The sequence below is a fragment of the Paralichthys olivaceus genome, chromosome 12 (genome assembly GCF_024713975.1).
Source record: "Paralichthys olivaceus isolate ysfri-2021 chromosome 12, ASM2471397v2, whole genome shotgun sequence".
Lineage (NCBI taxonomy): Eukaryota > Metazoa > Chordata > Actinopteri > Pleuronectiformes > Paralichthyidae > Paralichthys > Paralichthys olivaceus.
The window spans coordinates 9,274,899-9,294,741 of record NC_091104.1 but is presented as its reverse complement, the minus strand read 5'-3'; the positions used below and the strand labels follow the sequence as shown (position 1 = coordinate 9,294,741).

The 19,843-nt window shown below is 43.1% G+C and overlaps 1 protein-coding gene and 1 long non-coding RNA gene across 21 annotated transcripts in view; one reads left to right on the top strand and one right to left on the bottom strand.

The window, feature by feature from the left end:
• The window catches only part of syne1b (spectrin repeat containing, nuclear envelope 1b), a 70,973-nt gene that overhangs the window by 43,026 nt on the left and 8,104 nt on the right, over nucleotides 1–19,843 (top strand). For 17 of the 19 annotated variants that reach the window (XM_069535892.1, XM_069535890.1, XM_069535898.1 and 14 more), the window contains 56 exons: nucleotides 81–299; nucleotides 414–682; nucleotides 811–976; nucleotides 1,100–1,255; nucleotides 1,359–1,511; nucleotides 1,629–1,811; nucleotides 1,896–2,033; nucleotides 2,125–2,310; nucleotides 2,508–2,630; nucleotides 2,711–2,893; nucleotides 3,022–3,165; nucleotides 3,432–3,620; nucleotides 3,906–4,046; nucleotides 4,312–4,425; nucleotides 4,523–4,684; nucleotides 5,043–5,237; nucleotides 5,324–5,500; nucleotides 6,456–6,647; nucleotides 6,856–6,987; nucleotides 7,209–7,309; nucleotides 7,446–7,599; nucleotides 7,713–7,841; nucleotides 7,950–8,105; nucleotides 8,362–8,571; nucleotides 8,787–8,888; nucleotides 9,006–9,125; nucleotides 9,212–9,412; nucleotides 9,513–9,686; nucleotides 10,105–10,236; nucleotides 10,469–10,665; nucleotides 10,871–11,003; nucleotides 11,179–11,361; nucleotides 11,543–11,692; nucleotides 11,923–12,099; nucleotides 12,187–12,342; nucleotides 12,452–12,607; nucleotides 12,711–12,881; nucleotides 13,065–13,198; nucleotides 13,294–13,498; nucleotides 13,711–13,893; nucleotides 13,996–14,142; nucleotides 14,246–14,400; nucleotides 14,536–14,683; nucleotides 14,772–14,866; nucleotides 14,968–15,202; nucleotides 15,545–15,739; nucleotides 15,831–15,956; nucleotides 16,071–16,226; nucleotides 16,844–17,002; nucleotides 17,324–17,490; nucleotides 17,627–17,789; nucleotides 18,232–18,419; nucleotides 18,541–18,691; nucleotides 18,816–18,998; nucleotides 19,184–19,321; nucleotides 19,588–19,779. In XM_069535892.1, coding sequence (XP_069391993.1) covers nucleotides 81–299; nucleotides 414–682; nucleotides 811–976; nucleotides 1,100–1,255; nucleotides 1,359–1,511; nucleotides 1,629–1,811; nucleotides 1,896–2,033; nucleotides 2,125–2,310; nucleotides 2,508–2,630; nucleotides 2,711–2,893; nucleotides 3,022–3,165; nucleotides 3,432–3,620; nucleotides 3,906–4,046; nucleotides 4,312–4,425; nucleotides 4,523–4,684; nucleotides 5,043–5,237; nucleotides 5,324–5,500; nucleotides 6,456–6,647; nucleotides 6,856–6,987; nucleotides 7,209–7,309; nucleotides 7,446–7,599; nucleotides 7,713–7,841; nucleotides 7,950–8,105; nucleotides 8,362–8,571; nucleotides 8,787–8,888; nucleotides 9,006–9,125; nucleotides 9,212–9,412; nucleotides 9,513–9,686; nucleotides 10,105–10,236; nucleotides 10,469–10,665; nucleotides 10,871–11,003; nucleotides 11,179–11,361; nucleotides 11,543–11,692; nucleotides 11,923–12,099; nucleotides 12,187–12,342; nucleotides 12,452–12,607; nucleotides 12,711–12,881; nucleotides 13,065–13,198; nucleotides 13,294–13,498; nucleotides 13,711–13,893; nucleotides 13,996–14,142; nucleotides 14,246–14,400; nucleotides 14,536–14,683; nucleotides 14,772–14,866; nucleotides 14,968–15,202; nucleotides 15,545–15,739; nucleotides 15,831–15,956; nucleotides 16,071–16,226; nucleotides 16,844–17,002; nucleotides 17,324–17,490; nucleotides 17,627–17,789; nucleotides 18,232–18,419; nucleotides 18,541–18,691; nucleotides 18,816–18,998; nucleotides 19,184–19,321; nucleotides 19,588–19,779 — 9,144 coding nt within the window. The remainder of the gene's footprint in view (nucleotides 1–80; nucleotides 300–413; nucleotides 683–810; nucleotides 977–1,099; nucleotides 1,256–1,358; nucleotides 1,512–1,628; nucleotides 1,812–1,895; nucleotides 2,034–2,124; nucleotides 2,311–2,507; nucleotides 2,631–2,710; nucleotides 2,894–3,021; nucleotides 3,166–3,431; nucleotides 3,621–3,905; nucleotides 4,047–4,311; nucleotides 4,426–4,522; nucleotides 4,685–5,042; nucleotides 5,238–5,323; nucleotides 5,501–6,455; nucleotides 6,648–6,855; nucleotides 6,988–7,208; nucleotides 7,310–7,445; nucleotides 7,600–7,712; nucleotides 7,842–7,949; nucleotides 8,106–8,361; nucleotides 8,572–8,786; nucleotides 8,889–9,005; nucleotides 9,126–9,211; nucleotides 9,413–9,512; nucleotides 9,687–10,104; nucleotides 10,237–10,468; nucleotides 10,666–10,870; nucleotides 11,004–11,178; nucleotides 11,362–11,542; nucleotides 11,693–11,922; nucleotides 12,100–12,186; nucleotides 12,343–12,451; nucleotides 12,608–12,710; nucleotides 12,882–13,064; nucleotides 13,199–13,293; nucleotides 13,499–13,710; nucleotides 13,894–13,995; nucleotides 14,143–14,245; nucleotides 14,401–14,535; nucleotides 14,684–14,771; nucleotides 14,867–14,967; nucleotides 15,203–15,544; nucleotides 15,740–15,830; nucleotides 15,957–16,070; nucleotides 16,227–16,843; nucleotides 17,003–17,323; nucleotides 17,491–17,626; nucleotides 17,790–18,231; nucleotides 18,420–18,540; nucleotides 18,692–18,815; nucleotides 18,999–19,183; nucleotides 19,322–19,587; nucleotides 19,780–19,843) is intronic. The other 2 variants (XM_069535895.1, XM_069535893.1) reach the window with 1 other exon arrangement.
• LOC138412301 (uncharacterized) lies at nucleotides 14,725–16,657 on the bottom strand. 2 transcript variants are annotated; one of them, XR_011244754.1, is made up of 3 exons: nucleotides 16,548–16,657; nucleotides 16,116–16,249; nucleotides 14,725–15,700 (listed from the first exon to the last, which is right to left on the bottom strand). It is a non-coding gene; the product is annotated as an uncharacterized lncRNA (long non-coding RNA). The 2 variants fall into 2 exon arrangements; XR_011244755.1 differs by having other exon boundaries at nucleotides 16,116–16,267; nucleotides 16,548–16,610.

Here is a 19,843-nt window from a genome sequence, read left to right as displayed (position 1 = left end):
TGAAAAACAGAAAAAGTATTTTTCCAACATTTTTGATGCTTCTATTTGAAAACTTAGTTTATTATCTCATCATTTTCCAGTGCCTTGTTTCACTGGTGAATGGCTTCCAAGAGAAACTGAGTGGTTTAGAGGAGCAAGCCTCTCAGCTGGAGCTGGTGGGGAGTGATGTCAGCAAGGCCACCATCAGTCGCTCAATGACAACCGTGTGGCAGCGCTGGACACGACTACGCAGTGTGGCCCGGGGACAGGAGAGAGTACTTGAGGACACAGCACAGGAATGGAGGACATTTAGGGAAAAGGTATATAGGCAAACAATGTGAAAAGAAAATATGTTGTGCATAAATAAATGATTATGCAAACACAAAAACATACTATTATTATACTATTATCTTTCTAAATTCTCTTTTCTACAGATGGTGAAGGTGAGAGCAGTCTCTGATGAGCTCCAAAGTCGGTTCCCTGATAGTGCTGTGGAAAAGGCCTCCAAAGCCACACTGCAGTCTCTGTTAGACCAATACGACTTGCTGAGCCAAGACTTGGAGAGAGAGCTCTCCTCTCTTATGCTGCTCCGCCAGTACGCCCTCAGCCTTTTGCACGATGTGGAAGTGCCCTCACCGACAAATGAACAGGATGAGCTGCCCAGCCTGAAGGAGATCAGAGCTGTACAAGACCACATGGAAAGGTAGTGCGACAATGGCATGATTTTTTTTTTTAGGTTAAATCAATTTTAGTCACTTAGAAATCAAGTTACTTACATTTTGGCAAATCAGAGTTTGAGTAAACTTTTTTTTTTTTTATCCTTGTCCCCAGCCTCCTGACACAGTCCAAGACTAAGCGAGCTCAAGCTGCTCAGGAACTGAGGGACAGAGAGGAAGTGGAGAAGGAACTCAGTGTTGTGAAAGCCTGGATCCAGGAGACTAGGGAGCTTCTTCTCAATCCCACTCCAGACATTGATTCTCTGCTGCAGGAGCTTGAGGTATATCTGCCATGTAAAAAGAGAAATACTATGTTTGTGAATATCCTACTTTCAACATTGATGTTTGAGTATTTCAATTATTTAGGAGAAAGGCTTCATGTGTCTTGTTTTTCTTTTGTGTAGATTGTACATGAAGATGTCATCACTTATCGCCAGAATGTGGATAAATTAGCAGAGCAGCAACAGAGCAAGTACCTCGATCTCTACACTATACTCCCGTCTGAAATCTCCATGCAACTGGCTGAGGTTTCACTTGCATTGGGTGCCATCGAGGATCAGGTATTATATCAATTAAATAACTTTTTCCGAAATGTGTTGCAGGGAAATCAAACACTGTTAAATATATCATGTGGCATTTTATTTATTTATTTTTATTTTGTAGGTTCTTTCTAAAGAGAGAGAAATTCAGAAAACCAGGGAAATAAAAGAGGACTTCAGCTCCAGAATCCATGACATCTCTGAGAAACTCAAAGCCGTCACTGCGAAATTCAAGGAAAAGTCTCCAGATGTTGATCATGCCAAAGAAGAGGTCAAGGTGGGTTATCTAATCCTGCTTGGTCCCACTGTGACATTGGAGTTTATTCAGAAATAGTGAAGTTACACTATCATTCACAGACATTCAGGATGTAAAAATCCACATATCTCTTCACAGAGCTTGGCTGAGGACTTGGACGTTTGCGGTCGCAGCCTCGCGGAACTGGATCATGCCGTGCAAGAGTTTGGCCGCAGAAACCCCCTGCTGGCCAAACAGCTGAGTGATGCTATCAGCAAACTATCAGAGATGCATCATCACACAACCCGACTAGCAGACTGTAGGAACAACTGGCTCAAAAAGGTTTGTGTTCACATATTTTATGCTTTTGTGTTCTTTGTCAGTAAAATACGCTTTTTCAGTCTCTCTCATATCTTGGCTCTTCAGGCTGTCTGCCATTTAGACGAGTATAATGAGATGCTGGACTTCATTGTGAGGTGGTCAGAGAAAGCCAAAAGTCTGGTGAAGGCAAACATTATCTGGAACTCCTCTGTTCACCTGCAGGAGCAGATGCGAATGTATCAGGTGAGTATTTTGAGAATGAAATGTGTCAATGGATGGACATGGCTTGACACAGCTCACGCCTCTCATTCACTGCCTTGTCCTTATTGCTCAGGCTGTCCTGCGTGAGTCCCGGGAGCTCCATGGTGACCTGGAATCAATGGGGGAGAAAGTAGACCTCCTGTCTGAGGTGCTGCAGGTTGAATCTGTGAGCCAACAGGTTTGTGAGCTCAGTCGAAACACAGAGGAGCTTCAGCAAAACATCAAGACAAGGCTGCAGAGCTTGGAAGATGCAAATAAGGTAAAGAAGAAAAAAAGATAAGATTTCTTATCTGCTTTATTCTTGTTTGTGACATTAATGAATTGCCTGGTTTCAGCAGCTTCTTCAAAAGCTCCTCAAAAATTTAGAGTTATTTCTTCAATGTTTTTATTTTTCAGTAAACTGACATTTGATAGTGATGATGTAATTTATGAGCAGATACGTTTGTATGTTCTCAGAGTATGGAGGCCCTGGAGTACGAAGTTAAGGCCCTTCACGTTGCTCTGGAGCAGGTCCAAGCCACACTGACCTCACCAGAGTTGGCACGGCAGAGCCTCAAAGAACAGCTGACTCAGAGACAGGTAACCACTCATTAAACAATCCAAAATGTAGTTCTGTGCATGTAACAATATCCCACAATATAAACCTCCTGTTTTTGCAGCGTCTGCTGGCAGATATGGAGAGCTTCAAGCAGCAGGTGCAGGCAGTGCAGTTGTGTCAGAGCGCTCTGTGGGTCCCAGAAGAAGTGATGCCCAACCTTGCCATTTGTCGCACAGCTCTGCGTCTGCAGCAAGAAGCCAGTCAGTTGCAGCATGTGGCCATTCAGCAGTGCAACATCCTACAGGTACAGTAGGGGGCACTACTGCACAGCAAATCTCTACAGTTGCACATCCTGAATTCAGATACGATAAAATTGTGCTTGCTTCTTTGTCTTAGTCTAACTGCTGCAGAACTCTTTGTGGTTTAATGCAGGAAGCAGTGGTGCAGTACGAGCAATATGAACAGGAAGTTAGAGACCTACAGGGGCTGATCGAGGAAGCACACCGTGTCATACAGGATCGACCGATTCCCACCAGTAGCATCCAGGAGCTCCAGGCCCAGATCCTTCACCATGAAGTACAATACATGAATTCATTCATTTCACCCAGGTTTCTTGTACAGGGTAAAAGCAGCTGCAACTCATTCAGCTATAGGGAGAGAAGAAATACAGGGCAAGAATCTCTGGTCAGGTCATCACTGATCATGGCATGTGTGCATGTATTAAAACTACACATAAACTAGATGTGAACATGCAAATTAAACACAAACGGCCTGCAAGTTATTCCCATTGTTCAAGTGGAAGTAGAAAGAGAGTAAGTTTGGTATTTCATATTTTTGGATAGGAACTCGCCCAGAAAATCAAAGGTTACCAAGAGCAGATCGCCTCACTGAACTCCAAATGCAAGATGCTGGCAGTGAAGGCCAAACACGCCACCATGCTGCTCACTGTTACTGATGTGGAGGGGCTGCCTGAGGGGCTGCAGGAGATGGATGGGGACAAATCAAAGAAATCGTCAGCACAAGCTGTCATGGTAAGAAAAGACAAAATACCACAAATCATCCTGACGCTGAGAAAGCTATTTGCAGCTGTATTTTGCTGAGGGCATTGCCTAATTAATAAACCTCCTGAATCATTCTGCTAACTCTGGCTTCCTGTTATTTTATTAATAAACCTTTTGCATGCTTTCATAGCTAAATGTGTTTTTATAAGTTGCATTGTGCCACTTTTATCTAAAAACACATTGCATATGATTAATCTTTCCACACCCACCTTGCCTGTCTGCTCTTCTGTTAATGTTTCTTGCATGGCGTGTCAGATGACTGCTGGCCGTTGTCACACTCTCCTGTCTCCTGTAACTGAGGAGTCTGGGGAGGAGGGCACTAACAGTGAGGTCTCTTCTCCTCCTGTCTGTCGCTCTCCCTCCCCCATCACTTACACTGAGGCCACTATAACCAAGGTATCTGCCTTCTCTGTTCCTCTTAATTGGTTTAACTTTTTCCCTAATCTCTTCTGAACTTTCTTTTTCCTTTATAAAAAACCCCACTTGATTAAGACATACAATAACTAATAAAGAAGAATAAACTGATGCGACTAATAATTCATATCTATTATCTGCTTGCAGCTACAAGTTCATCCTGGCTAACAATGAGTTTGGAACTTTTTGTCTCGCTGCTTTGTTGCTATTGTAACTGCTGATAGCACTATATTATTTTATTTCTTAGATGGGAAGAGGAACACTCGTAAGAGCGCCAATCCAAGAATTATACGACCCAACGTTTGAGTCTGTGGCCAACTTAGATGACTTGCAGCGCTCCTGGGAGACTTTAAAGAATGTGGTATGTGAATAACACAAAATGTCAGCTTTGTGATTTATTGATTGTCCGTTACTGTTTTCATGTTTTCAGCCTGTGAAATGTTTGCATTGTGATACAGATCAGTGAGAAGCAGAGGTCTCTGTATGAAGCTCTGGAAAAACAACAACATTACCAGGGTTCGCTCCAGTCGATCTCTTCTAAAATGGAAGCTCTGGAGGCCAAACTGGGTGAGCCTCTGGAGGCAGATAAAAGCCCAGATAGCCACATAGAGGCCCATGAGGTGAGTCCCGCACAACAACATAAAGTCTAAAAGATAGTGTTGACCAGGTACTATCCTGGCATACAAGAAAGAAAAAACTGGAAGCTCTTATGACACAAAGAATATCTCTTTAAAGATTTTTTATCTCATTCTCTGGTTTTATTTTCTATTTATACATTTATAAATTCCTAATTGTACTCAATGTATAATAAATTATTCAGGTGGTTCAGTTTTGTTTTGCATATATTAATTGCAGCTTTAAAAAAAAAAGTTTTTTCTATTGTAGGAGTAGATGGAGTCTAAGAAAATAAACTTCAAAATGAAAATGTAGTCACTAAATATATATGTAGCCCTACAACTATGATTGTCTTCTCTGCAGGGCCTGAGAGAAGAGATTCAGACTGTGCAGGAGGAAATCGACAGGCTGCAGACAAGCTTCACAGAGGACCTGGCCTCTGATGCTGTGGACTCAGACATGGCTGACCAGCTCGCCATGCAGTCCTCCCTGGCTGTGTTAGCTGAGAGGATGGCCACCATCCACATGAAGGCCTCAGGGAAACAACAACTATTGGAGGTAGTTGTTGTGAAAATACAATAGTACTGGTTGTAGCTGTTCTTTTACATCACAGTATTAAATCCATGTGATGCGTTCTGTTGCAGGAGTGCGTTAGTGACCGTCTGGAGGGTCAGCGTCAGGAACAGGCCATACAACTGTATCACAGCCAGGCCGATGGACTGGACCAGTGGTTGGTCAGCATGCGCAGTGCCGTCACTTCCATCCTTGAACAGAAACCTCAGGAGGAGACAGACATGGAGGATCAACTTGCTGAATGTCAGGTAAGAGCTCCCTCTGCTGTCCACTCAGAGCAATGAATAGAATCTAAATACTTAAATTATCACATAACTTAAGAATATGAATGGATTTTTTTTAATTTGAGAATGAGAATAATGAATAATAAATATGCAGCAGATTGTCATGAATAACACAATCAGCTCTAGAGATATTTTTCTTGTCGTTCTGTCATTGTCAGAATTGGCTTTGGATTTTTTACATCTGTTTTATACGTCAGTGTTTTGTTTCCCCTATTACATATGGATCATCCCAGGGGGCAGGAACCTTTCAGTAAGTAAACAAGAGCATTAGCAGCGTTAGAGGGGCATTCAGGCAGCTTGGCTCCTAAGTAACTGTAGAACTGGTCTTAAGCAGATTATGCAGATGTCTCTATGTGACAGGGGCCAGTTAGAAGCATAGGGCGGAGCAGTCGGAGGTTGTGGCTTTCACATGATTAATAGATCCGGCTGTCGGGATTGGTGTTGTTGCTGAAGCTGCTAGAATATCCAAGTAGGGGAATCCTATAGGACAGGGAGGGTAAGGCGGGAGGGAGGGAGAGTTACTCTTTGGAAAACCGCTTGATCGGTTGAAGAGTTGCGGCTATGCTATTACAAACCAAATGTTTCTTCAAACATTAGAACAGCATTCTCTGAAAGGTGTCCTGGACTGGACTGAAGATTCACTGTGGTCTGCACGGAATAATAGCTCTTGAATTTGAGCGACAGCATGTGGGTTGCAGAGCGTGAAGGATTAGTGGTAATATGTTCCACAGGTGTAAAGGCCGGAGAGGTGGGCAAAGGATGAAAGCACAGGGACAGCTCTCCCTGTCCTGTGGCCGGGGAAAGCTGCAGGTGTAGGGGGGTGCAGCTGGAACTGGTGGGCCTGTTGTGTCGTGGCAGGAGCTGCCGCAGGTGATGAGACACCATGTTTGAGCTGGCCTCTCTCCTCCTGGTTTTGCAGAACATGCTCCTGGAGATTGAAGAGAAGGTGGTGGCTCTGTCCGAGCTGTCCATGCACAGTGAGAACCTGCTGCTGGAGGGTCGCACAGAGACCAGAGAGGACACAGAGGAGCTAACCAGGAAGTTGCGCACATTGAAGGGCGGCCTGTTGGAGCTGCAGAGGATGCTTCAAGACAAGCAAAGTAACATCCAGGTGGGATAACTTCAGGGTTTAATTGTTTACATGTCTGTTTATCACAAAACACCAACACTGCATGTGGATTTAATTCAGTCCCTTTCATATCTGCCAATCTGCAATCTAAGAATACACTGAATGTTTATTCTAGAACTCAGAGGGGGCATCTATTGAAGGCTCTGCTTCCTTGCTGATTTGTGTCTTTCTCGTGCATTGTCGTCTAAAGGGTTCTCTGCAGGATCAGGAAGACAGTGAATCAGACTCCAGTCTCTCACAGAGCCCCAGTGTGCAGGACTGGCTGGCCCAGGCCCGCACCACCCGGACCCAACAACACCAGGACAGTCTTCAGAGACAGAGGGTATATTCACATTACACTGACATAAAATGTGCTTTATAAAATTTTTTGGCATTGAGCGGTTAGACTTTTCTTTGAGCCATAAAATAAAAACCACATGTTAATAGTAAAGAATAAAAATGTCTTCCTACCACCACCACAATAGTGATTCTTTCTACGATTCAGCTATTTTATGACATGTTAAGCACGGTCAAATGTTGGCTTATTGCATGTTTGCTCTTCAGGAGCTCGAGGAGCAACTTGCAGAGCAGAAAAAGCTTCTTCAGTCAGTTGCAAGCAGAGGAGAGGAGATTCTCATCCAGCAGGCCTCCCCCAGCAGTGCCAGGTATTTTACATCCCATTAAACCACACTTATGTATATATGCAGTTTAACATTGATTGGTGTAATGTCAAATTAATGTATGTATGAATCCAAATTTTAAGTGGAAGATTAATGCATTCATGTTTCTATCCCCATGCAGTACAACAGAGCCATTTTCACCAGCAGCTTTGGTTGAGAGGGATTCTCAGGCTGCACGAGAGCAGATGAAGCAGAGATGGGAGAGCCTGAGATTAGAGCTGAAAACCAAACTGCAGCTCCTGCAGAAAACTCTGGAGCAGGACAACAAGCAGCCGGTACAAACCTGTGGTGTTACTATTGTTAGAACAAGTAGTCGTAGACGTAGAGTGTACTGTCTTTGCTTTTGTCGTTCATGTTAAAAGCTGGAGACTGTTTTGTGTTTTTGCAGGTTTATTCCAGAGCCTCTCGTGTGACCACAGCTGGATCATTGTTCAAAGGAGAAACGCAAGCTGACAAATCGTCCCTTAAGACTCTGTACGATAGCTTCAGACAGGCAATAGAAGACATGACCACTCAGGTTTCACTATTTCTATCACAATATTGTACATTTCAAGGCATACAGATTAAAATATGTTGTTCAATCAGCTGTAGCAAACAAACCTGGAACTTTCTTGTATGTGCGTAGCCCGGTGGTGGTGAGACACAGGTGGCGCAGATGGAACAGCAGCTCTACACAGCTGTGTCATCCACCTCCTCCTGGCTGGATGGTGTCGAGAACAACGCCTTCTCTGGCTCAGTACTGCTGGCTGAAAATGCAGAGACCCACCTACAAAAGCAGGAGGTACAATCAGCCTTCAGGCCCAGAGACATTGTGTAGATTATTTCACCTGACATTTTGTTTAATAGAAAAAACATCTCTGCAACTAGATACATACAGAGCTGGACGTCTAATAAAAGTAAAACAAATGATATACGGATTTGAAACAGATATAGTTGCAGTTTATCTACACAAAAGATGTGATCTTGCAATTTTGGAGATTAATCATATTTAGACTAAAACTGACTCGACTGATGTTTGTTTCTGATCTTCTCTGCAGACATTAGAAAATGATGTGATGCATATGACGGAGGAGGTGAAGCTTAGTCAGTCTCTCCTAGCCGGGTCCTCAGGTCTGAGACATGAAGACCGGGCGCTGCTAGAGGACAACCTTGAGTGCCTGAAAGAGAGGTTAGGAGCTCTGGGTTGTGCTCTGGGACAACGCTGTGACCACATGAGGACCAGAGCACATGAACTCACAGCCTACCAGGTTTTTATACTTGATTATGATACATACTTGATGTTTCTTTTGAATTCCATCATATGTTGTATTTTATTTTGTGTGACAAAGCCCAAATTTCATTTTATGTGTATCCTCAGATTTGCAGAAATCTGTCTTTGTCAAGTCAAGTTTATTTTTATTGAACATACACAGAAAAAAGAGAAAATAAATTAAATCTAATCTCAAATTGTCCTCTAATACAGACTGAGCTACAGCTTCTTCAAACTGCTCTAATTGAGACAAAGTGCCAGATCCTACAGGCCTTAGCTGGAGCCATGGACAGACCAGCCTCAAAACAGCTGGAGGTAATGCAAAGTTTGGCACAGACACACATCTACACACAATACACAATGTGTTTTCAAGGCGCAACTTTGAACAAGACAAACTATTAATGGGAATAAAATTTCATTTGTTAATTTTAGGTCATTGCCAGTGCAGAGGAGAACCTCAAAGATTTTGAACAGAGAATTACAGAGATCAAAACCAGAGGAGCAGCACTGCAAGCAGATCAGATATCAACAAACAAAATACTTAAACTCCAGGTAACGTTCATCACTGACAGCTGCCGTTGAAAGTTGGTTGGGAAAAAAACATGTTGCTGCTTCACAACAAATTCTCTGTTTTTCAGGATTCTTATGAGGAGCTGGTGATGACGGTGGGTTCTCGACGCAGTGGGCTGAACCAGAACATGGCTCTGAAGGAGCAATATGAGCGTGCTCTGCAGGACCTGACGGACCTGGTGGACACAGCTAAAGACAAGATGGCTGCTGATCAGAGGATCATTGCCAGCTCTTTGGATGAAGTCCAGCATCACCTGGACAAACATAAGGTTTGGTCAACTTTGAGCTCTGCTAAGTTCCTCAAACAAATGGTTATCAAGGTTAGCAATGCTGGTGGCAAACTACATCTCTACTGATTGTGTTTTATAGGAGTTCTTTCAGGGTCTGGAGTCCCATATGATTCTAACAGAAACGTACTTCCGGAAAATCAGTGGCCTGATGCTTCCCAAAGAGAGCCAAGGCTTGGAGGAGACACTGGCCGAGGCTCAGAGTATCCTCAAAGAGGCACACAGCAAAGGAGTTGAGCTCGAGTGTATCCTGGAGGTAAGAGAAGAAACGCTGCTCATGTAAACCATGATCTTCCTTCAGTTATCTGAAATACAAATATGTATCAATTGGTGGACAAATGTTCTAACTGCTAAGACCTAATGACCTGAGGCACAGACATAAGCTAGAGAAGCTACACACCCCATGTGTTTGAAAGCGAATTTTTCCTCCATGGTTTCTAAGAGCTGATGTGATCATATGTATCGTAGAAACACACAAAAGGAATCATCACTGTATTATTATGTACACTGACTCAACTTGAGACATTTTAGTGGTGTAGTTGTTAGAGGGGTCCATGTAGGTGGACAGACAAAACATGTAATAGATATTAACATATATTGGTTATATAAAATCACTTACAGCAAATACATCTTTTCTGTCTATTCATCCTGTTTTCTTTTTCTTTTTGAATCAGACTTGGTGCCGATTGGTGCAGGATTACCAAAGTCTGAACCAACAGTTGGAGACAGTTGAGGGAAGTATCCCCACTGTTGGTTTGGTGGAGGAGACGGAGGAAAGGCTCATGGAAAGAATCTCACTGTATCAGGTACAGAGAAACAGCAGCTCGGATTTTATGATATGATTTAATATTATTACATAAATTCGGCCTTAATGTTCAGAAATGATTTCATCAATGAAGTTGGAATGACAGAAGTTTTCCTGATTGGAGTTGAACATGTAGGAGGCTACAACTACAGCCAGAGAAGGGAACTGCTCATTCACTCTCTTTACCCAGACCTACAACACTTTTCAAAAATGTATTTCCATTTTCTGTAAAGGGTCTGAAGGGCAGACTGACAGAGCACCAGCACAAACTCTACCAGGTGCTGGACGAGGGTAAAAATCTCTTGCTGTCCGTATGCTGTCCTGCACTGGAGAATCAACTCGCACTGCTCGGAGAACACTGGCTCAGCAACACCGCCAAGGTCAACAAGGAGCTGCAGCGGCTGGAGGCCATCTTAAAACACTGGACCAGGTCAGAAAATCCAGTACAATTGATTGATTGTTTTTCAGATTCTCTGTGTTCTGGCAAGTTTCAAGGACTGAAAGCTTTGCAAATGTTGATTATTGCATCATTGCAATCTATTGCATTTAGGTTACAAGTTTAAAAGCTTGATTCAGAGACTTTGTACGTGCACATATAAAAAAGATTCTATGTTTACATTGTGATTTGTTGTAAGGTATCAGAGGGAGTGTGCTGAGCTCAGCGAGTGGTTGCAGTCTGCTCTGGAGCGACTAGAGTTTTGGAACACGCAGGCGGTGTTGGTCCCGCAAGAGCTGGAAACCGTCCGAGACCACCTCTCTGCTTTCCTTGTGAGACAGTCTTCTTTTTCTGATTTGCATCTTGTCTTGTATTGATTCAGAGATTCTGGTTGTTTCCCAGCAGCCGAGTTGCTTGATTTTTTTCACAGTCGCACACATTGAACTTTTACCCTTATACTTTTACCCTTATTTACCAGTGGATAATTCCTGTCATTGTCTGTCTCAGGAGTTTTCAAAAGAAGTTGAAGGCAAGTCCAGCCTGAAAAGCTCAGTGGTAACCGAGGGCAACCAGTTGCTCCGACTGAAGAAAGTGGACACAGCGATGCTGCGCTCTGACCTGGCACGCATTGACACACAGTGGAGTGAGCTGCTCACACGTATCCCAGTTGTCCAGGAGAAGCTGCATCAGGTATCGTCACATGAAGCCACACTCAACAGGCTTAGCTGCTCCAGCGCAAATAGGATTACTCCTCTCTGCTGCCTCACTCAAATAGAGTCATGGTTGTCATGCTTGACTTCAAACTGGCTGCACATGCCTTTTTTTCTTCCTGTTTTATATGCAAGACCGAATGACTTTTATTTCTCCACAGATCCAAATGGAGAAGTTGGCCTCTCGTCACGCCATTTCTGAGCTGTTTAACTGGATATCCTTGATGGAGAATATCATTGAGGAAGATGAAGAAAACCTTAAAAGTGCTGTGGGTTCGAATGTGATTCAAGACTACCTGCAAAAATACAAGGTAGTCAACTTATTCTCTACAAATTCTGTCAGATCTGTTTGGACCCAAAGTGTTATATAACCCTATTCATACATACAGAAGTCCCAGCCTTTCTGTCATCCGATCAATTTCAAATTTGATACTTCTAACCCTCACATAATAATTTATAGGCTAAAACATAGTTACAAGTGATTCAAACTGAATCTAAATCTCTATCTGATTGTGAATCTACTGCTGTTTCCTCACTTTAGGGTTTCAGAGTCGATTTAAGCTGCAAGCAGCTGACTGTGGACTTCGTCAACCAGTCAGTGCCACAGATGAGTGGTCAGGACGTGGAGAGCAAGCGCAGTGATAAGACAGACTTTGCTGAGCGTCTGGGAGCCATGAACCGGCGCTGGCAGATCCTACAAGGTCGCATCAATGAGAGGGTGAGGTCATAGATAATGATACTGCCATTGAAAGAATAACAGCCATTGTCATTTATTAATGCAAAATCACATTTGTTATTCTTGCAGATACAGTTCCTGGAGAGTATTTTGGAAATGTGGCTGGAGTATGAGAGCAGCATTCAGGCCCTGAAATCCTGGATGGCAACTCAAGAAGAAAGACTAAAGAGGAAACATAGGATAGAGGATTTGACGTCTGTGCAGAATGCTCTCAAAGACTGTCAGGTGGGCTTCTTCTACTGTAATGATTTTAATTTATGAAAACCTTCTGTTCCCCTCACGTACACCTGCTTTCAGTCCATGTTTTTAACATGAGAAAATCATTATTCTTTAGGAGATGGAAGAGTTTGTGAAGGAAAAAGAGAAAGAACTCGAACGGGTGGAGGAGCAGGGCTGTGCTCTTGTCCAGAACAAGACGGATGAAGCCTGTGCTATCGTCATGGAAACACTCCAGTGTGTCAATCACACCTGGGCTAACCTGGACCACTTGGTAAGCTACCCTGTTTTTCACTCTGCTTTTAAGTGGTACTTTGTTTACACCCATCTATCCTTCTATACTCTGCTTTTCTCTTCCTTTATTTCTCCTTCAACAGATTGGACAACTAAAGATCAGCCTGAAGTCAGTGCTGGATCAGTGGAGTTTGTACAAGCGAGCTTCAGAAGAGATCAATGGCTACCTGATGGAGGGAAGGTACTCAGTGTCTCGTTTCCGCCTCCTCACAGGCTCCCTGGAGGCCGTTCAGCTGCAAGTCCAGAGTCTGCAGGTATGTTTGGATGAAGAGGCATTTTGACGAGCGTTTCACTGTACAAGAACCATCTCAGCTACCTTTTATTTGTTTGCATTATTGAACTTCATCTTTTTTATCCTGCAAATGTTTCTTAATACTCTAATACAACGTTTGTCAGTGCTGGTGAAATGAGTCATGTGTTGTTTGTCACCTGTATAGGATTTGCAAGAGGAACTGGAGAAACAGGAGAGCAGCTTGAGAAGGTTTGGGGCTGTGACCCACCAACTGCTGAGGGAGTGTCACCCATCAGTGTCAGACTCCTTGAACAACGCCCTTAAGGACGTCAATGCGAGGTAACTTAATAAGTATTTCGTAGATTTGACTCGTGTTGACATCTTTGATTGCCCCTCAATATTTATATAAACTTCATTGTCATTTTTGCGCTCAGATGGACTGGTTTACTCGATGAGATTGCAGAGCGCCTGAGAAGCAGCAAAGCTTTGCTCCAGCTGTGGCAGCGCTACAAGGAGCTTTATGAGCAGAGCTGCCGCAGCATCCAGCTGCAAGAAGAAATGGCAGACCAGCTCCTCAAGACTACCTGCAGCAAGGACATTGCTGATGAGGAAGTGTCCGGCTGGATCCAAGAATGCAGCGTGAGTTAAGAGCCATTGTTTGATTGTTTTAAATCTGAGCAGTGCTTAGTATTTCAGTATGTTTTCTGGAAGTCTATGCCATCAACATGCTACTTGTAAGGATATCGCCATGTTTCTTTGTTGTTGCAAGATGTGAAGCTGATGCATATATTATTTCTTGAGTTTTAGTTTGCTGTGAAAAACCTCTAAACTCTCTCTGGTCTCTGTCTCAGGAGTTGCTCCGGTCCCAAGCTCCAGTGCAGGCCTCCCTGCAAGTTCTTCAAGAACTGGGAGAGCAGCTGAAACAGCAGGTGGACACGTCAGCAGCATCTAATATCCAGTCAGATCACCTCTCTCTCACCCAGCGGCTTACTGCTGTGGAACAGTCCCTTACTAGACAGCTCACCACTCTGCAGGTAAAAATAAAACGATTCATGGAGAATATTTTTTCAGCCCAAGCTGCTCAACCAGTCAGAATCAGGAATTTTAAAATTGTGGTTACATGTTTCACCCAACAGACTGGAGTTCAAGATTATGAAACCTTTAATGATCAGCTGGATTTGTTGGGGTCCTGGATGATTGAAGCTGAAGAGGCTCTAAAGGTGCAAGATCCCAACGGCTCCACCGACCTGACAGTCATCCAGGACTGCATGGAGGAGCTCAAGGTTCTGTGTTGTATTTCTTTGTCTCAGTTACTTTAACTAATCGATTTCAGTGTCTGTCCTGAAATGGATGATTTTGTATTAAATATTTCTTGTCCTATTACAGAGGCTCATGCTGAAATTCAGCAGTATGGCTCCTGAATTAGAGCGTCTTAATGAGCTTGGTTATCGGCTCCCACTCAACGATTCAGAGATCAAACGCATGCAGAACCTAAACAGGAGCTGGTCAACAGCCTCAGCACAGACCACAGAGAGATTCAGGTATTTTTACAAAGGATTCATATTTGTAAAATGTAAAGGTTAATAGAAAAAGATAGAAAAAGATTTTTACTTTTGAATACAGTTATGAGGCACTTTACAGAATTTAAATCTGTTCTGCTACTTGTTTCTTTGCAGCAAACTCCAGTCCTTCCTCCTGCAGCAGCAGACCTTCCTGGAGAAGTGTGAAACATGGATGGAGTTCTTGGTCCAAACCGAAGAGAATCTGGCAGTGGAAATTTCTGGGAACTACCAGAGTTTGATGGAGCAGCAAAAAGCTCATGAGGTTAGTGTCGGTTTTAAAATAAAAAGCCCTCAAACAACATATCAATTAGGAGTTTTTTATTATTTATAACTGATTTGTTGTCTTCCAGTTATTTCAAGCGGAGATGTTCAGTCGCCAACAGATCCTCCATTCGATCATCAGTGATGGACAGCGGATGTTAGAGCAGGGTCAGGTAGATGACAGGTAAAACCCAAATTCATGCATGTTTTTTATCTATTTGTCATTTTTTATTATTGAATACAAAAGTGTACAAATCTTTCTTTTTATTTCTTCCCCTCTTGCAGAGATGAGTTCAATCTTAAGTTGGCTCTGCTCAGTAACCAGTGGCAGGGCGTAGTGCGCCGTGCACAGCAGAGGCGTGGAATAATCGACGGCCTGATCCGACAGTGGCAGCGATACAGAGAAATGGTGGAGAAGTTACGCAAATGGCTGGTGGAGGTCTCCCACCCTGCAGAGGCCCTTCAGGCAGGCACCACAGTGCCTCTACAACAAGCCCGCTCAATGCTGGACACTGTCCAGGTACATAATGTAGATGCTAACAGATTACACATCTTACATAAATCCAGCTAGTGCACGACAGAACCATTTTGTGTTGAGTTTACCCATTGCTCTCTCTGGCATATATTGCCTGTGTTGATTAATGATTTGGACCCACTGGATCTTTGTCAGGATAAAGTAATAAGCTGTGAATCCTGGCAACGGAGATAAGACTATCTTGGAAAGCCCCGAAGCACAATAACAATAGCTGGAACTGACTGATTTTATTTAAAATACTGATACATCCTCATGTTGTGATTAAAAACTACCCGTCTGATACACTAAAGAATAATTTAATCAGAGTGACTGTGCTTCCTGGTACAGCTGAAGGAAAAAGTGCTGCAGCGTCAGCAGGGCAGCTACATCCTGACAGTGGAGGCCGGCAGACAACTGCTCCTGTCGGCTGACTGCCGGGCGGAGATGGTCCTGCAGGCAGAGCTCACTGATATACAACAGCGGTGGAAACATGCCAGCATATGCCTGGATGAACAGAAGAGAGAGCTTGTCACGCTGTTAAAGGTACACAACCAGCTGGATAGTTATATACAAGTGTTTTTCATTCAGTTGCAATGGTAGTTTGTATCATGTATGTGTATAATGTCATATACAGGACTGGGAGAGGTGTGAGAGAGGTATTGGTGGATCACTGGAAAAACTTCGAGCCTTTAAAAGACAGCTCTCTCAGCCTCTTCCTCATCACCATGAGGATCTGCAGGCTGAGCAGATGCGCTGCAAGGTAATAGATGAATTCCTGAAGTAGATATTTTAACAACGCATCATCTGTTGAGGTGATTTAAGATGACATTTTTTTAATCTGTTTATAATAATGCTGCTCTATTGTCAATGACAGGAACTGGAGAATACATTTGATGGCTGGACCGGGGATCTGGCTCACCTGTCTGTGCTGAGAGAGTCGCTGTCTTGTTACATCAGCGCTGAAGACCTTTCTGTCCTGCAGGAGCGAGTTGAGCTGCTGCATAGACAGTGGGATGAAATCTGCCACCAGGTACCAGGCACTACAGAGCTCCGCTGCATGGAGGATTTGATCTGAATATATAATTGAATCTAAATGGCGTCACACTATTATTACAGGTTTTTCTTACAGTCCCTTGAGACACCAGATAGTGGTGCTAGTGTCAAACTAAGTTATAATACAGTAAGAAACAGTTCCTTGGTGCTATACCTCTGGATGCTCTAGTCAAACACAGTTGATCACCATATAGATATAAGACCAAATACTAGACTGCTGAATGTAAAGATTTGCCATTTATATAATAATAAGATGACAAATAAGCATCAAAACAAATGGGCTTCATCTCCACCTTACCGTGTACATCAAAAGCTTTAGCGTGCAAAGTAAACTTGGTTTCAGAAAACCTGAAACTTCAACGGTTTTTTTTTTCAGAGTTGCATCCTGTGTAGTGTCGATAATCTACTAAGACAGGAAATGTGCAGAGACACAGCTGCTTGATGCAAATAACTCAGTCAGACCGCAGTCATGTCTGCACCAGCGCTTCCTTTGTGGACTTAATTTATTTTTTTGCAATTTTACAGGCATTGATTGTGTTTCTGCACTTTGCACGGTGATGCACTTAATGTTGATAAAGTTTTGTGTCTCTGCAGTTGTCCCTGCGCAGACAGCAGGTGAGTGAGAAGCTGAATGAGTGGACTGTGTTCAGTGAGAAGTACAAGGAGCTCTGCGAGTGGCTCACCAACATGGAGAGCAAGGTTTCCCAAAATGGTGACATCAGTATCGAGGAGATGATCGAGAAGCTTCGCAAGGTAAATAAAAACATGCTTGAATGGGAACAAACCCCTGAGGTCACAGGATGTGATTAATAATTGTACTTTAGAAGACTACGTTCTTAACATTATTTTAAAAAATGCTGTTTGATTTTTCAGCCATTGTTTTTTAATATTTTACCTTAAATCTTATAAATTCACAAAGCAGACACATTAATATTTCTTTATTTGAATTTTTGTAATTCATTTTAACAAATGGCTGGAAATCCTGTTACATTGCACTGATTCTCATTTTGAATCTGTTACCTGTAAGCGTATGCTTTGTTTTTATGCCCTGGTTGTTATCACCTTGTGTCTCAGGACTACCAGGAGGAAATCACTGCAGCAGAGGAGAACAAGCTACAGCTGCATCAACTTGGGGAGCGCCTGGCCAGAGCCAGTCACCAGAGCAAAGCTACTGAGATTGAACAAAAACTCAGCAAAGTCAGCGACCGCTGGCAGCACCTGCTGGATCTCATTGGAGCCAGGTCAGGACACACACACACACACATACATACACACCCAATCAGCTTGATCTAAGACATGCAGAATAAGACACAATAAATACATTTTTACAGGATACGTTAGATTGTATTAACGGAATTTCATAAATTCTATCAACAGAGTAAAGAAGCTGAGAGAAACTCTGGTGGCCGTGCAGCAGCTGGATAAAAACATGAACAGCCTGCGCTCCTGGCTGGCCCACATTGAAACCGAGCTGTCTAAACCCATCGCCTATGATTCATGTGACTTCCAGGAAATTCAAAGGAAGCTCGATCTGCAGCAGGTAACCAAATGCACAGAATAGTGCTTTTAATAAGTATCATAGATTTTAACACACTTCCTCTCCTCCCCCCTCAACCTCAACTAACTTTCAAATTGCACTGAGTCGTTTTTTGAGCATGTTGTCCTCAATATGTTGAATGTCGACTGTCCCCTCAGAGCAGCAGTGAATTAAGAAGGGACACGAGCAGCTGTAATGTTGTTTGTGAATGGGATAGATAAATTAAAATCATCTAGTTTGTCAGTAATGGAAATTGATTCCTTTTGACTGCATTCTTCTATGGACAGATTGTTCAGAAATGATCAATCCAAAATCATTTATTTTATATTATTTATTTGATTGTTTTCATCTGACTCTTGTTCCCTCCCTGTGTCTCTCTCTTTTATTATCACACGCTTCATTCACTACATTCACAACCTGTCTCTCCCTCCTCTTCCACACTCAGGAGCTTCAGCGAGACATTGAGAAACACAGCACAGGAGTTGCATCTGTGCTGAATCTATGTGAAGTGCTTCTGCACGACTGTGACGCCTGCGCCACCGATGCAGAGTGCGACTCCATCCAGCAGGCAACTCGTAGCCTGGATCGCCGCTGGAGGAGCATCTGTGCCTTGTCTATGGAGAGGAGACTCAAGTAAGTAGAGGATGTTGATGTTAGATATGTGTGAATGGAGAACACATCAGCCCTTTTATTCTGTGTAAATATTAAACTTGGACACCTGAGCAACTGCTTCATAAATGTCTCCCTCTGTTAGGATTGAGGAGACGTGGCGTTTATGGCAGAAATTCCTGGATGACTTTGCACGATATGAGGAGTGGCTGGCCACTTCTGAAAAGACTGCTGCTCTGCCCAGCTCTTCTGGTGTCTTGTACACTGTAGCCAAAGAGGAACTTAAGAAATTTGAGGTACAGATATTTAAACATATTTGACAAAATATATTAAAAACTTGGAGAGCAAATGAAGTTGTCTTGACGCAGAAGAGTGCTGCTGTTGGTTACGCCACATTTATAAAACTTTGTGTTTCTACAGACTTTCCAGAGGCAAGTCCACGAAAGCCTGACCCAGCTGGAGTTGATCAATAAACAATATCGCCGTCTGGCCAGAGAGAACCGTACTGACTCTTCCTGTCGTCTGAGGGAAATGGCCCAAGATGCTAATCAGCGATGGGACAACCTGCAGAAGAGGGTAGCTTCCATCCTCCGAAGACTCAAGGTACTTTAACATGCACGTGCATTGTTAATATAATATTATTAGCATCAATAATCATACATTATACCTGTTTATCTGCATGTTAGAAAGCATTGCTGAGCTTAATAGATAGAACACACGATATGTATCTTCGTGAACTGTTCAGTGAACGTCATGCTAACAACAGCTTCTCTGTTTTGTTCTTGTAGCACTTTATTTGTCAGAGAGAGGAGTTTGAGACGGCCAGAGACAGCATCCTGGTGTGGCTGACAGAGATGGACCTGCAGCTGACCAACATCGAGCACTTCTCCGAGTGTGACATTCAGGCCAAGATCAAACAACTCAGGGTGAGTCTGTCACCTAGTTTGAGACCGTAGTATTCCCACAGGCTTGTCTTGTATTTGTTTCTAGATCAGCTGAAGTATTGTGAGGAGCAGCTACACTGACGTTTCATTCATTTTAATATTGCTCAAGTCATACTGAAAAATATACATAAATTAAATCAGGAATTCAAGTTCTGGAAAAGGCTCTGCATTTTGTAAAATAACACTGAAAGAACTCAGTCTAGTGAATCGAGGACTTGTGAGTTTATCTTCTTGCTCCGGTGCCACAGTCGTTCCAGCAGGAGATTTCCTTGACAACAGCCAAGATCGAGCAGATCTTCCACCAGGGAGAAGCACTGATAGAGAAGAGCGAGCCTCTGGATGCTGCTGTCATCGAGGAGGAGCTGGAAGAGCTGCAACGCTACTGTCAGGAAGTGTTTGGACGAGTGGAGCGCTACTACAAAAAACTCATCCGTCTTCCTGTAAGATCTGAGAATAAGCAAAGATCTATTCTATCCCTTACTATCTATTGTGGCTTGATTCCAG